At 46.0% G+C, this 14,032-nt stretch overlaps 1 protein-coding gene and 1 long non-coding RNA gene across 3 annotated transcripts in view; one reads left to right on the top strand and one right to left on the bottom strand.

Moving 5' to 3' along the window:
- The window catches only part of MCCC2 (methylcrotonyl-CoA carboxylase subunit 2), a 62,412-nt gene that overhangs the window by 24,530 nt on the left and 23,850 nt on the right, over nt 1-14,032 (top strand). The window contains exons 6-7 of one of the 2 annotated variants that reach the window (XM_023618227.2): nt 861-973; nt 9,141-9,254. In XM_023618227.2, the coding sequence (XP_023473995.2) occupies nt 861-973; nt 9,141-9,254 (227 nt within the window). The remainder of the gene's footprint in view (nt 1-860; nt 974-9,140; nt 9,255-14,032) is intronic. The other variant, XM_023618228.2, reaches the window with a different exon arrangement.
- On the bottom strand, nt 2,100-3,230 carry LOC111767929 (uncharacterized). Its single transcript, XR_002799891.2, has 2 exons — nt 2,875-3,230; nt 2,100-2,642 (listed from the first exon to the last, which is right to left on the bottom strand). It is a non-coding gene; the product is annotated as an uncharacterized lncRNA (long non-coding RNA).

Here is a 14,032-nt window from a genome sequence, read left to right as displayed (position 1 = left end):
TGGCAACAGGTGCAGGGCAGTGAGCTGGAAGCCTTCACTCGTGTTGAGCCGAGGGCTTCCGCTCCAGGGGTGGCTCTGCTGCCTTCGTTGCACAGCAGGGACGCCCGCCTGTGGGCGCACGGGGTGCAGGAAGGAGCTCGGGGTTGGGCTCAGCTGGCATTCTTTTGCATGAGTTACATGTTTTATATTTTTCAATGAAACTGATTTTGCTTAGTGTAATATTTTTATAATTAATTTTTTAGATAATCATAGATTCACAGGCAGCTGTAAGAAATAATACAGAGGGACAGTATACGCCTCACCCAGTTCCCCCTCCCACAATGAGAACATCTTGCAAAGTTACAGTACAACAACACAACCAGGATATTAACATTCATACAGTCACGATGCAAACAGTGTCCATCCAAACAGCGAACACTGTGTTCAGCTGGCGTTCTTAGCCACCATGCTAATCTGCAGCAAAAACAGGACCGGCAGGCAGTGTGTGAAAAAAGTTCACCTGCATTCTGTAGATGTTTTTCGTATTGTTTTAAAGGAGAAAGGGAGAAAGGTGCTTTTTTGGCTGAACTGGTTAAGAATATATGGTGTTTCTGGGGAAAGGCTAATCCTCAAAGGAGAGAATGTCCTAAACATTTCTTTAAGTGAATTGTGCACAGAGGTAGGAGGGCCTGTGGGGTTTGAGGAAAACAGGATTCCCTGTGGCTGTGTGGGGCCTGGGGAGAGGCTGTGCGATGGTTAGGCAGACGGGCGAGTGCTTTGTGACTGTGATTAGGAGCTGAAGCTGTTGGTGACGAGTCTTCCATGTGCTGCTTGCTTTGCTCCTGGAGACGTGCTTACCTCTCTCCTTCCCTTGTCCCCAGTCGACTCAGGAGGGGCAAACCTGCCTCGGCAAGCAGACGTGTTTCCAGACCGGGATCACTTCGGCCGCATTTTCTATAACCAGGCGATTATGTCTTCTAAAAATATTGCACAGGTAACTTCTCTTTAATGAGATACACTGCTTTTTGCTCCAGATGTCTTTACTAACTAGGTACTCTGAGATGACTCAAAACAGAATTTAATATAGAATTTAGTCGTTTTCTACAGAAAGTGTCTTAAGGTTTTATCTTCAGTCAGATTCTTCTGTTAATTATAGAAATACTCTTATCCTGTAATAAAGGTTATTCACTGAAGGAAAGGAGTTTTTAAAAGGAAAGGGCAGTGAGTGGTTGCTCTTTTAGGACCACGCTCTGGAGAAACTCTAGCATGTGTACGAGGGGACACGTGCGAGAAAGCTCATCATAGCCTTTTCGTTAAGCCAGAGTTAGAGGACAGCCCCCTTGGCCATTAGCGGGAGATTAATAATGCAGCTCTTAGCTCTTGAAATGAATGAGCTGGAATTGTATACACTGACATAAATAAGTCTCAAAAATATGTCGAGTAAAAAAATTACTAGACTGAATGTCTAGCCAATTGCTATGTGTGTAAACGTTAAATACATCGGGCAATGTGTTTATGTCTGAACATGTACATGGGTGATGCGCTCAGCTTTACAACAGCGCTTACCTTTGCTGTGGGAGGAGGAGGGGTCAGTGGGGGTAGTTAGAGCCTTCCGCTGTGTCTGAAATATTATTCCTTTAGAGAATCCTGGCCAAATGTCCGGATTTACTGAGACTGGGCGTTAGGTGCCAGGACACTGACTCTTGTTCCCTATCTTTTTGCATGTTTGAAACACTTCATTACGCTGACGCTGTTCCTTTGCGTTCTGTCACTGGATTTCTTGTGTGGAGTATTTTGATTGGTATTCTAGTTAATTAGCCCTCCTTGCAGGTGGCTGCCTCTCTTTCCTCCCTGTCCCTGTGGGCTCTTGCTGGTGCTCATGAGGTTTGTTATTGTCGTGCAGTGACCTTGCCTACCTGTGCTTCACGGATCTAAACAGAAGCTTCTGCCACGCTCCCTGCTGCACAGGTGGCCCTTCCGTTGCCTGGTATGAAATTCCTACTGTGATCTTTTGTTTTATGGGGGAAATTGGCCCATTTAATCTGGTGTTATAATTTAGATAGCTGTGCTAACCTTGTGTTGGTTTCCTAGGACTGCCGTACAAATGACCACAGACTGGGGGCCTTAAAAATGACAGAAGTTTATTCTCTCAGGTTCTGGAGGGGGCAGTCTGAGGGCGAGGTGGCCGGGGGGCTGCGCTCCCTCCAGAGGCTCTTGGGAGGTTCCGTCTGCCTCTCCCGGCTCCTGGAGGCGCCAGGTGTCCCGGGCTTGTGGCTGCATCCCCACAGCCTCTCCCTCGTCTCCAGGTGGCTTCTCCCTCTGTGGGTCTTCTCTCTCTGGTAAGGACACTGTCATGGGGTTTAGGGCTGGCCCAGGTCATCCAGAATGATCTTATCTCAAGATCCTCGGCTTAATCCCATCCACACAGACTCTCTCCACACTCGGTCGTCGTCACAGGTGCTCGGTATCTGGGTGTGGATGCAGTTTTGAGGGGCCACCACTCAGCCCACCGTAGACCCCTGCCACCTTGCGTGCTTGTTCCTTGCTCTGTGTTTCTGTGCGTGTAGCCTCTCTGGAAACCACAGCAAGTGTTACAGAGGATGTTGTAAGCCGGGCACTGTGCTGCTGAGTAAGACCGGGTGGGGTCTCTGCTCTTGTGGAACCTAAAGCTCAAAGTGCATTAAAAACGAAAAGTGTCATATATTTTTCAATAAATAACACCCGCCTGTGATCAAAATCTAAAGTGTCTAGCAGGCATTTGCCTGGATGTCTTCCTCTTGCCTATTTTATTTTTGTTTCCTAAAAATTTTGACATCAGTGTTTCTTTAACTGAGCCCCTCTCCACATTTATTTTGTCTACTTTCCTCCAATCGGAAGTTTAGGGTAAAGGTTTACCTGCCTGTGTCCTTATGAAGCTCTCGGAATTGAGAAGCATTTCTAACCGTTCCTGTGTGCTCGTCTCAGTGGTGTCTGTTCTCACCTCTTCCCCGCTGTGTGAACTCTAGACCTGGCTCCACTTCCTCCTCCACAGGGAGGGGGAGGCCACAGTGAGCGCCGTTCCTCCTGTGAAAGCGCCGCGAGGTCCTCTGTCTTCGTCCCGGCCCCCCGAAGCCACTGTCCCTCTGCTTCCCGAGGTGCGCCTGTCATTTACAGTCCCAGTGCTGACCCTCCTTGTGGGTCATTACTGACCCTGTCTCTCTTTTACTTTAGTATTTTCTCAGCCACTTTGTCCTCCTCCAGCCAATAATCATGTTGACTTCCTCCTTTTTTAGAGGAAACGGAAAAACCACCAAAAGTGATTCCAAAAGAGAAGGACCTTCTCTAGCTCTGACGCGTCTCACGTCCTGGGATCAGCAGCCTTCTTAGGACGGGCCCGTGCCTTCATTGTGGCGCTCACTCGCCTTAACCCTTCCTGCCGTCGGAGGGAGTGAGACGCAGAGGGGATCAGAGGCCAGATCTCCCAGCGCACAACCTCAGGGTGTTGGCGTTTGCTCCCTCTCAAGATTCCCTTCAGCTTCGTGCCCTGGTGTTCCCTCGTTCTTCTCCCACCTTCTGCATTTAACCCTCCCAACCCGCCCAAGGACTTGTCGTAACGCTGTGATGAGACCTTGTGACGGAACCTGTCTTCCCATGTTCTGCCACGCCCTGCCCGCCTTCTCCCTCTGCTTACCCTCACGGCTTCTGCTGTCGGACACATTTCCTTCTGCCTCCGTCACCCCCCAGACATGGAGCACGTTCGCTCTCCTCTTCCTCTAGTCTGTTTGCTGCTGGTGGTCCTTCCTCTTGCTCTTTCCCCAGGACTGAGACTTGAGGTCATCCTTAACTCTTCGCTGCTTTTCCCCTACTTCATCCTTTTAGGTAAAAAATATATATCTTCCTCATTTTTGTACTCCCAGAAGCTCCTTTGATGCTGGACAGGTGATCAGCACTCACGAACGTCCGACGAATGAACACCTGTTGATTTTTACCTTTAGACTGTTCTCTCCACTCCATTCCTCCTGCCGGCACCGTGGGTGGTTCCAGGCTTTTATCACCAATGGTGCTGTGGCTCTGGCCTTGCCCACCGGTGTCCCTGACCACCTAGCCTCTCCTTTTCTATCCACTATACACATTACTACAACCTTATTCTTTATCTGGTTCCCTGGTTCCCAGCCATCATTTCTACGAAACAAACTTCAGACTGAGCCTGGTACTTAAGACCTCGTGCGGGCTTCTTCCACCCTAACTTTCTAGCCTTTTGCACACACTCCATAAACTGCTGTTGGTCTGAACTGCTCGCTGTTCTTCATGTGCATGTGGCCTTTTATGACTGTCCGCTTAGGTCCACTCCGGGCCTTCCTTCCCCCAGTCCTTGGGGTCTAAGTCTCTAACCCACTTTCCAAGGCGCATCTCAGATGTCACCTTTTTCAGAGGAGCTTCCCAGAATCCCTTGCAGGAAGGAATTTTTTTCTTCCTCCCAATGCCGTGCTTCTTGAGCTGTACCTTACTCGTGGCTTTATCTAGATATGTCCTGCTAATTTCCCTTACTGGACTCTCAGCCACGAGATAGTGTTTACATCTTCAGGCATTCCCTGAGGAGATACTTACTCAGTATATTGGAGGGCCGAAACTCCTTATAACTGCTGGAGTGATGTCTAACATGCTGAGTACTCCTAGTCCCTGTGCTTTGATGTGTGCTGTGTTATTTCCGTAGGACTCAGATGAAAACCGTGTGTGCACTTTCTGTGTGAAGGGGTCACTCGTAGCCGAATGTGCTGCATATGCGTTTTGATGGTGAGAACCGGCTTCCTCGTGGCCACTTCCCATTTTTCCTCCCAAGGTTGGCTCTTATTTAATGTTACTAATCTTGCCCATTGTCAACCTGTTTATCCACTTATTTCACAGATGCCTGTCTCTCGACAGCCATAGTCTGTGATTCCCTAATCTTTGCAGCTGTCAAGACGCGGGCAGATTCCCACAGCCCTTCCAGGGTTGGAAATTCGGGGTTCGCTCCCAGGAGGAAGGCGGTTGAGCTGGGCTTAGCCTCCCCTCCTGGTTCCCTCTCCTTCCTCTCCGGTGGGTTTTAGGACCCTTATCTGTTTCTGAAGTTTAAAGACCTGGTGTACTGGTGTCCGGGGTCTTTCCTCAAGCCTCCTGCCCCGAGGACGCCTTTCTGGATCTTCTGGGGATCCACGCCCAATGCTGGGAGGACCTGCGATGCGCGTTGTCTTGTCCTGGTTGTGGCTCTGTGTCGCTGGCCCTTTCGGAGTGAGCCTTAAAGTTCTCTTCAGAAGTGGATCCGCTCTCACGTGTGTGTCACTTGTAGTGGTGGCGGAATCGTCTGCATTGATCTTTTCTCGGATGCTTCAGTGTGCGTCTGTCCTGTGTCGCTTACCAGCCCAGCGGCCAGGCCTGCCTGATTCCTCTGAAGCCAGCTGTCCATCCGCCAGGTTCAATCACAGCCCTCAGGCTCCTCACCTTTTCTTTGCGTTCCTGCCAGATTGTTCTCTTCGGAGAGGCACCTTGAATATTCCTGGGGGTCCCTCCCTTCCTCCTTCCTTTCCTTCCCCCTCTTTGAAGCCTCCTTGGCCTAGCTCCTTATTTTTGAAATTGTATCTCCTTTGCTCAGACCTTGGTGATTGCTTTGAGGGTTTGGTTAGGACAGGCACTGAGTGTCATTATTTTTAAAGTGCATTTCAACTTGTTCATGAGGCCAGACAGGGCTGGGGAGGTGGAGTCGCTCTGACCCTGCTTTGAGGCTCTCTGATGAAAAGACTGAGGGGGGCGTGGGGTGTTCTGGGTAAGGCCGACTTCTTGTTTCCTGTGTACCTTTCAGCTGTCTAAGGAGATGTGCACGAGCATTCTCGATTCAGCGGTGTGATCAGTCAGCGTGGTTGATAATGTTCTTAGATTCTGGACAGCTGTTCAGTTGATATGTGTATCGTGGCTTTTATTTTTTAGTGGCAGCTCTTCAGGTAAAGGAAGAAAAAAATGTGATACAGGCAATATTTGCTCCCTGCAATTACTGTGAATTGAAAAAGATGAGAGATTTAAAAGTATTATTATATTTTTAATGGCTTTTCCCTCAAGGAGGCGAAACTTTCTCCTTCAAGTTGGATTACATTTATCGCAGTGTGCCTTTGAGCTGGATAGTCTGCTGCAATTTTTCAGTGGAAGAATGGAGGTCTAAGTTCACACAGCTTTTCAGAATTGGGAGTAAAACCTCCTGACTCCGTCTCGGAGGCCCTTCCCGTAGGGCAGGCTGCTGACCTACAATATGTAATTTGTTTTCGGTGCAATGAGAACCAGTCTGTTTGTTCAGGCAAGACCTGCAGGGTAATGAAATTTTGTCTGAAGTTTTTTAAGATCATTCCTTCTGTTTTGTAGCATCTCATTTCTTTTTACTCAAAACTTTTGCTTGTGCCTTCTATGGGGTGATGCCAAGTATCATGACTGTCAGACACATGGCATTCTTAGCCCTCTTGTTGCTTCCCTCTTCTTCCTCTTGCTCTGTCTTCAAGTCTTGCTCTGGATTCAAGACTTCAAATCACACATCTGCTCACCCTGCAGGAGGATCTCAGTGCATCCATGTCACTGGGCACCTCATGGTGATGGGGTGGGGGCCCACAGCTTCTTTGTGTGATTCTTGGGAGTTCTCCTTTGTCCTGATGCAGGTGAGTGTCACTGTGACAGCTCTCCTGGCACAGGCCACCCCTGTGCCTCTAGCGTGGTCAGAGCAGTCTGTGCTGTGCGTCTCACGTCCTTTCACAGAGCACAGGAAGCCCAGGGCCATACAGCACAGGCACTGGCCTGTCTCTCTCACTGATGAACATTTGGGAATTGTGATTCTTGTATATGGAGTAACTCTACTCTTGCTTTTTAAAAAAAGTTTTGTAACAGCTTTATTAAGATAAAATTCTCGTACTATACAATTTACCCATTTAATACATACGATTCAGTGGTCTTTAGGACATTCACAGAGTCGAGTCAGCTTTAGGACATTTTTATCACCCCAGATGGAAATGCCACACCCATTAGCAGTCACTCCCCATTTCTATCCAGTGTCCCTGGCCCCGACAACCACTCGTCTGCTTTCTGTCTCTCTGGATTTGCCTGTTCTGGACGTTTCCTATAAATGGAATCATATGATACGCGGTCTCCTGTGACCGGCTTCTTTGAGTTAGCACAATGGTTTCAAAGTCTATTCATGTCTTTCTCTTGATGAGTGAGAGAGAAGGAGAGAGAGAGGTCCAGCAAGATGGAAGACAGTCTCTTGTCCCCTGAGCGTGGTGACATTGCCACGTTCTCTTTCTGAGAAGCGTGGCACCAGCACACATTCACGGGGACAGGGTCACACGGACGTGGACCCAGGAGTCAGGGATTACTGGGGCTGTTACTGGGTGGTGTTCAAGGAACGGAGTGTCGGTGTCCTTGGTGTGGGAAGTGCCCTTGGGAACGCGGTAGAATTCCTTCATGTGGATGTGCTGACAACGTGCCAGCTCCCTGCTGCTGAGGCTTTCCTGCTAAACTGGCAGCTCTTTTCTCCCCTGAGATGGCATGGTGGCGTTCGGTTCCATTTCCCTCATTTTTGTCTTACTGCATCGTGACAAAATTGTTTCCCTTTCTCTGTCTCCTGTACTCCCCCCGTGGTCTCTGGAGCTTGCTGACAGTTCTGTCCCTCTCGCTTGTGCCTGCTGTTTTCATGGAGCCCTGCTCTGACCCTTTAGCTCCGTAGGTCTGTCTTTTGGAAATTGTCCTCTTTTAAATTCCTGTGTCATTGTGACTCTTCTCTACTTCCTTGGCTTTTTTGATACTGAAATCTGTGGAGCTGAATCTGGTGTTCAGGTACAGAGAACAGGCTGATAAGGTAAAATCGTGTGCTTTGCTCCTGACAGAACCTTAGAGAAAAAGCCCATAAACTATTTCAAACATGCAGAAAGTACAGAGAGTAACAGAACAGATGCTCATGTGCCCTCCACTCAGTTGGGAAGTCTTAACATTTCATTTGTTATTTTTTGCCTCAGGTTTTTAAATGTGTTTATCCACAGTTCTTTTATCGGTTCAAAATATCGTGTTGATGGCCATGTGGGTTATTTGCGTGTTTTCACCGTGATGAACCCTGCTGAGCTCATGTTCCCTTCTGCCTCCTTGAGTTTTTCCAGCCATAGGTATTTTGAAAACAAACTTTCCAGTGATTGATAAGCAAAAACAATAGGTGGTAAACACTTCTGTGATATGTTGACAGAGAAATGTTGCAGCCATTTTTAATAACATACAGGAAATAGAGAAAAATGCTTTTCATGAAGCCATTTAGATGGAAAAATGTTAACTCGTGCTGCCTTCCATTTTTGTATTAATACTAGTGTGGCATCTTTTTTTCTAAAACAGATATTTGTATGACTATAAGGAAAACTGATGGAATATTGGAAGTAGTAGGAAAAACTGCTTTCATATGATAATTTAAGGAAATATCCCCTGCATACTTCTCTTATTCTTCTTTGTGATATTATTTATTCCAATTCAGGGGTAATCAGCCAAACCTGTGTTTCTTGTTCTTTATGTTGTACTAATCTCTAAGCAAGGATGTTTTTTAAGCTTTTATTGTGGAGAATTTCAAACACACACAAAAGCAGAGAAGATAGTACTGTGAGTCGTCATGACTGCATCCCCAGCTTCAACACGGTCGACTCTCTTCTGAGCAGGATTTTAGACTGGGGGGCTCACATTGGTTTTATGTTTAGAATGTATCATATTCAGGTAACAAATATAAACAACACTCATTTGAAGAATTATTTCACTATTCCTTTGAGGTAAGTGGCAATTATTTAGAGAACTTGTTATGAGATTTAAAAGTTATCCTTTTAATACAGTGTTGCTAATTTATGGTGGATTGAGTTTCTTTTCTCCATTAGTTGCTCAGGCTAATGGTCTGTTTGGCCAGTCTTCTCTCTGACAGGGAGATTGTCCGTACACTTTGTAAAAGGGCCGCGGAAGCCCTTCAGAACGCTTTGATACAGGAAGTCAGGAAACCATTCCAGCCGTTTAGAGCCTCCGTTTGTAAAATGAAGTACAGGGACCGGTTAGTAGCACCTCCTGGTCCTGCGGTGTTTGGGGACTGACCCAGAGGCTGTGTGATCCACTGGTGGCTGTGCTCATGGGTCTCCTGTGTGCTTGGGTTCCAGATAGCGGTGGTCATGGGCTCCTGTACGGCAGGAGGTGCTTACGTGCCTGCAATGGCTGACGAAAACATCATTGTCCGCAAGCAGGGTACCATTTTCTTGGGAGGACCCCCCTTGGTAAGAACATAGTCTTGATGGATTGATTGATTGATTGATTGATTGAAGTAAAATATACATAATTAAAAATGTCGTCCTAACTATTTTTAAGTTATTATCATTCTGTGGTGTTAAGTATATTCACTTCATTGTGCAGCCATCACATCTCCAGAACGTTCTCATCTTCCCCAGCTGAAACTCTGTCCCCAGTGAACACTAACTCCCTATTCCCCCCACCTCCACCACCCTTGACAACCTCAGTTCTCCTGTCTCTGTGGATTTAACTACTCTAGGTATCTCCTAGGAGCGGAATCATACGGTACTTGTCCTTTTGTGACTGGCATATTTCACTTAGCGTAATGTCCTTAAGATTCGGCCATGTTTCAGCCTGTGTCAGAATTTCCTTCCTTCTTAAGGCTGGATTATATTCCGTTGTATGTATATAGCACAGTTTGTTTATCCATTCACCCATCAATGGACTTTTGGGTTGCTTCCACTTTTGGCCTATTGTGAATAGTGCTGCTGTGAACATAAGCGTACAAATATCTATTTGAGTCCCTGCTTTCAGTTCTTTTGGGTGTATACTCAGAAGTGGAATTGCTGGATGATATGGTAATTCTGTGTTTAATTTTTTGAGGAATCACTTAATTCCTTTTATGGCTGAAGAATATCCCATTATATGGATAGGCTGCAGTTTTTATCCATTTATCATTGGCAGACATTTGGGCTGTTTCTACTTTTTGGCTATTATGAATAATGCTGCCATGAGCATTCATGTACAGATTTTTGGGTAGACATATGTTTTAATTTTTACTGGATATATACATACCTCTGAGTACCATGCTGGGTCATGTGGTAACTCTGTGTTTAACATTTTGAGGAACTGCGAAACTGTCCAGAGCGTATGTTCTGTTCCCACCGCCAGTGTGTGAGGGTCCTTGTTTCTCCACATCCTCACCAACACTTGTTATTGTGTGTCTGTCTTTGATTATCGCCATCCTAGTGGGTATGAAGTAGTACCTCATTGTGGTTTTGATTTGCATTTCCCTAATAGCTGATGATATTGAGCATCTTGTCATGTGCTTGTTGGCCATTCGTATATCTTTTTTGGAGAAACATTTATTGAGATCCTTTGCCCATTTTTTAATTGGGCTATTTGTCTTTTTATTGAGTTGTAAAAATTCTTTGTATGTTCTGGACACAAATGTCTTATCAGATATATGATTTGCAGATATTTTCTTTCATTCCATGGGTTGTCTTGTCATTTTTTTGATGATATCTTCTCTTGAAGCATGAAAGTTTAATTTTGATAAAGTCCGATTTATGAGAGAGTCCAGTTTTTTCTCTTTTTGCTTGTGGTTTTGGTGTCATGTCTGCTAAGGCGTTGCCTACTCCAAGGTCACAAAGATTTAGTCCTTGTTTTCTTCTGAGAGTTTTAGAATTTTAGCTCTTCCCCGAGGTCTGTGGTCCGTTTTGAGTCCAGTTGGGCTGTGGTTTAGGAGGCTCCAGCATCCTCCTGCATGTGGATCTGCTCCTGTCGCAGGATCGTTTCTGGAGAGGACTGTCCTTTCCCCATTGTGTGGATGTGGCTGAAGTAAAAACATTTATCTATTTTTTCTTCTACCTCGGCTGTACTGTTGTTTGACTCAAGGTCAATTACGAGTAGATAATTACACACAGGAGTTAACTTGTGTGTAAAATGGGGGGAATTGTACATTTGTAAGCTTGCATTTACATAAACTGGAGAAGACACAGTAAGGGCTGTTTAAATGCAGAGGAGAGGGAACAGGCTGGGAGAGAGACCGCTGCCTTCTCAGCCGGCGAAAGCATTACCTTCTCAAAGAGGTTAAGTTTTTCAAAAATGAAAAAATAAGAACAGGTGAGGTAGAACAGCTGTGAGAGATGCTGTCAAATTCGAATCCCAGCAGCCTGTGAGCATCCCTGGTGGGCTAGCCACGCGATTTGCTGACCCCCGTGCAAAACGAAAATATGGGACCTCTTGTTCAAAGAGTAGGAAAAAAGTGCTATTAAAGGTACTAAAGTAGAAAACATTTTCCTTTCTTCTGTGGTCCCTTTACCCATCTTGGTGTTTTTTATTTGCTGTTTAGTGACATGCACCCTCAAGCATGGGATACTCCCCTCCCCAGGTGTCTCTCTTTCCAGCAGACCTGCCATCCCAACCCCAGTGGACACATGGCCCCGAGGGCGTGAGCCTCCGTGCCAGGGTGTGCTCGGTCCCCGGAGGGGCAGTGGGTGAGAGGCTAGCCCTTAGCTCCCACCCCACCCCCACGAGTCACCTGTTGTTGAACACAGCTCAGCGCAGCCAGCCCAGGCAAGTGATGGCGCTGCCGTGCTCTGTCCTGAGAACTGTGGGGTGCACGCCTGACCTCTGTCCTCCCTGTGCCCATGCCTGGCCCCCAGCAGGCAGATGTCATGGCTGCTCCTTGGGGCAGCAGGAGGAGGTAGTCAGGGCCCAGGGCCCAGCCAGCAGGGATGCAGGTAGCTGAGAACTCATCTCAGGGAGGTGGTGGGAGGCCGACCGCGCAAGGGCTGGGGCTCCAGACTCCAGTGCACATGCTCCGTTGTTCATCAGACTCCCCTTACAGAACACACACTCGGAGATAAAATCAGTGAGCTTCAGGAGGACGGCCACTGAGCATTAGGCTCCACACACGGGGCCCTTCTGAGAGTGGGACCCTGCGCGACCTCACTGCCACCTGCCCATGATGCGGGCTCTGAGGACTGGAGCATGTCATCCTAGGCTCTTCCTCGCCTCCTCTTTGCTCAGCTCCATCCTAGGGATTTTCAGTAATGCTTCATTACTCTGCCATGCATATGTCACAGCGCGATCCTGGACTTCAACGTGATAAAGAGAGGGTGGGCGAAGACACAAGTAATTACTACACCTTGCAACAAAATGTCCCATTATTTAAGTAAAATCCAAGAATGTGAAGTAGGTGAAAAGAAGAACATCAAGGAAATTATAAAACTATAATGTCCGTACAACAGGATATTATTCAGCCATAAAAAAGGAATGAAGTTCTGACAGATACCATAACATGGATGACCCTTGAAAACATTATGCCGGACACAAAAGGACACGTATTGTGTAACTGTTTCTCTGAAATATTTAGAGTAGGCAAGTTCCTAGAGGCAGAAGTTCATCAGTGGTCTCCAGGGCCCAGGAGGAGGCAGAGTGGGGAGTGACTGCAGGTGAGGGGGTCTTTGGCGAGCGAGGAGCGTTCTGGGGACGCAGGCAGTGGTGATGGTTGCACATCCTCGTGAATGAGCTAAAAATCACTGAATTGTATGCTTTTAAATGGTGAATTTTATGGTTTATGAATTATATCTCAAAAAGTAAGTTTATTGCTTCAAAAGTCTGTCAAAGAATCATCTTTGGTTCTGGATTATTAACACAAATTTGTTTAAAAGCATATGTTAAAAAGAGCGTATGCTTTCATGTGAAATAAGTGTATTTTCCAAATGATTGCATTAATTTTTAATAACTTTTATTGTGGAGAGGTAAGCTGAAGAGCTGCCATTTCAGATGTGCTGTCTCAAGACATCGTTCTCGAAGCCGGCAGGGTTTATTGTTCTCTATTTCTCTAGCTACTGTTGGTTAATGAGAGGGAAAGTCACTCAGAATTTACCTTTGTATAGTAAAGGGAACTAGCTTTCTGAGGAGTTGTTTGTTTTTCATTAGAGAATGAGTGAAGATGTGACTGAAATGTGAAAACATCTCTTGGGGATATAGGCAGCGTCGTAAAAGAGACTCAGGCTGGCTGTTCTCGAGAGGAGATTCTGTGTAGAGGTCGGCAGTTACGATGTCCACCCGTTGGCTCCGACGGAGCCTGTGCTGTGGAAGCAGCTCAGCGGCCCGAGAAGCCTGCAGTTATGGGGAGAACCATATTCACAGGCAGAAAAGGCAGCAGCAGCCTCATCTGCTTGAGAATTCTAAATTTTGATGCTTGTTTTACTGAAAAGTGAGAAAAGGTTTTGTAGGTTTCACACACGGTGTGGGGTTGAGTTGCTTTAGCTTTCAGCGGCTTAAAGTGGTTGAAAAAAGCAGGGTAATGAGACAAGATTTGAAGGACTTTTTGTTTATCTTCTGAACTTGTTATTCAGGAGGAGGAGCTGTTGTAATTTTCTCTAGGACTTTTGTCGTCTTTGCACCTATCACAGCATCAAACACGCTGTGGACGTCCAGTGAGTGCTGACCAATGACAAGTCCTGCTTTCCGTTGATATCGTCAGTTCCCTGAAAATGAATATAGTCTATCAGTTGTTTATTCCTTTTTACAACTTTAAATATCCAGACACCTCTTATATTGTCTGGACTGAATGCTGTTTTACACAGAATTTTTTGGGAAGAAGAGAACCAAGAATTTAGTTCTGGGGGTGGAATAATTGGAGGTGGAAATTTTAATTACCTCTACCTGTAGAATAATATTTTATTTAAGACAGAGCTTTTGATGTAGTGAATAAGGAACTTCTATGCTGTATTTCAGATTAATGTTCATTATTCTAATAAAAGCTTTTCCTATTTGAAAAAAGAAAGAAATCAGTCAACCCTAAGCAGTGTGAATCAATAAGCAGTTGCTAAGGGATCAGCTTGGCATTTGGCACTGAATGATTCTTCTGTCTTTTTCCTGTTAGAATTTCTCAGGCTATAGTTAAGTCCTTAATTTATTGCTTGAGGTTTCTTTGTTTTTGGTCATAATCTGCTGAATCTTTGTTGTAGGTAATCTTGGAGGTTTTTTCCCCATCTTAAAGGTATTACACCTGTAACGGTTTGTGATC

The sequence above is a fragment of the Equus caballus genome, chromosome 14 (genome assembly GCF_041296265.1).
Source record: "Equus caballus isolate H_3958 breed thoroughbred chromosome 14, TB-T2T, whole genome shotgun sequence".
Classification (NCBI taxonomy): Eukaryota; Metazoa; Chordata; class Mammalia; order Perissodactyla; family Equidae; genus Equus; species Equus caballus.
The sequence above is the reverse complement of the archived record's forward strand: the minus strand, read 5'-3'. Positions and strand labels throughout refer to the sequence as shown.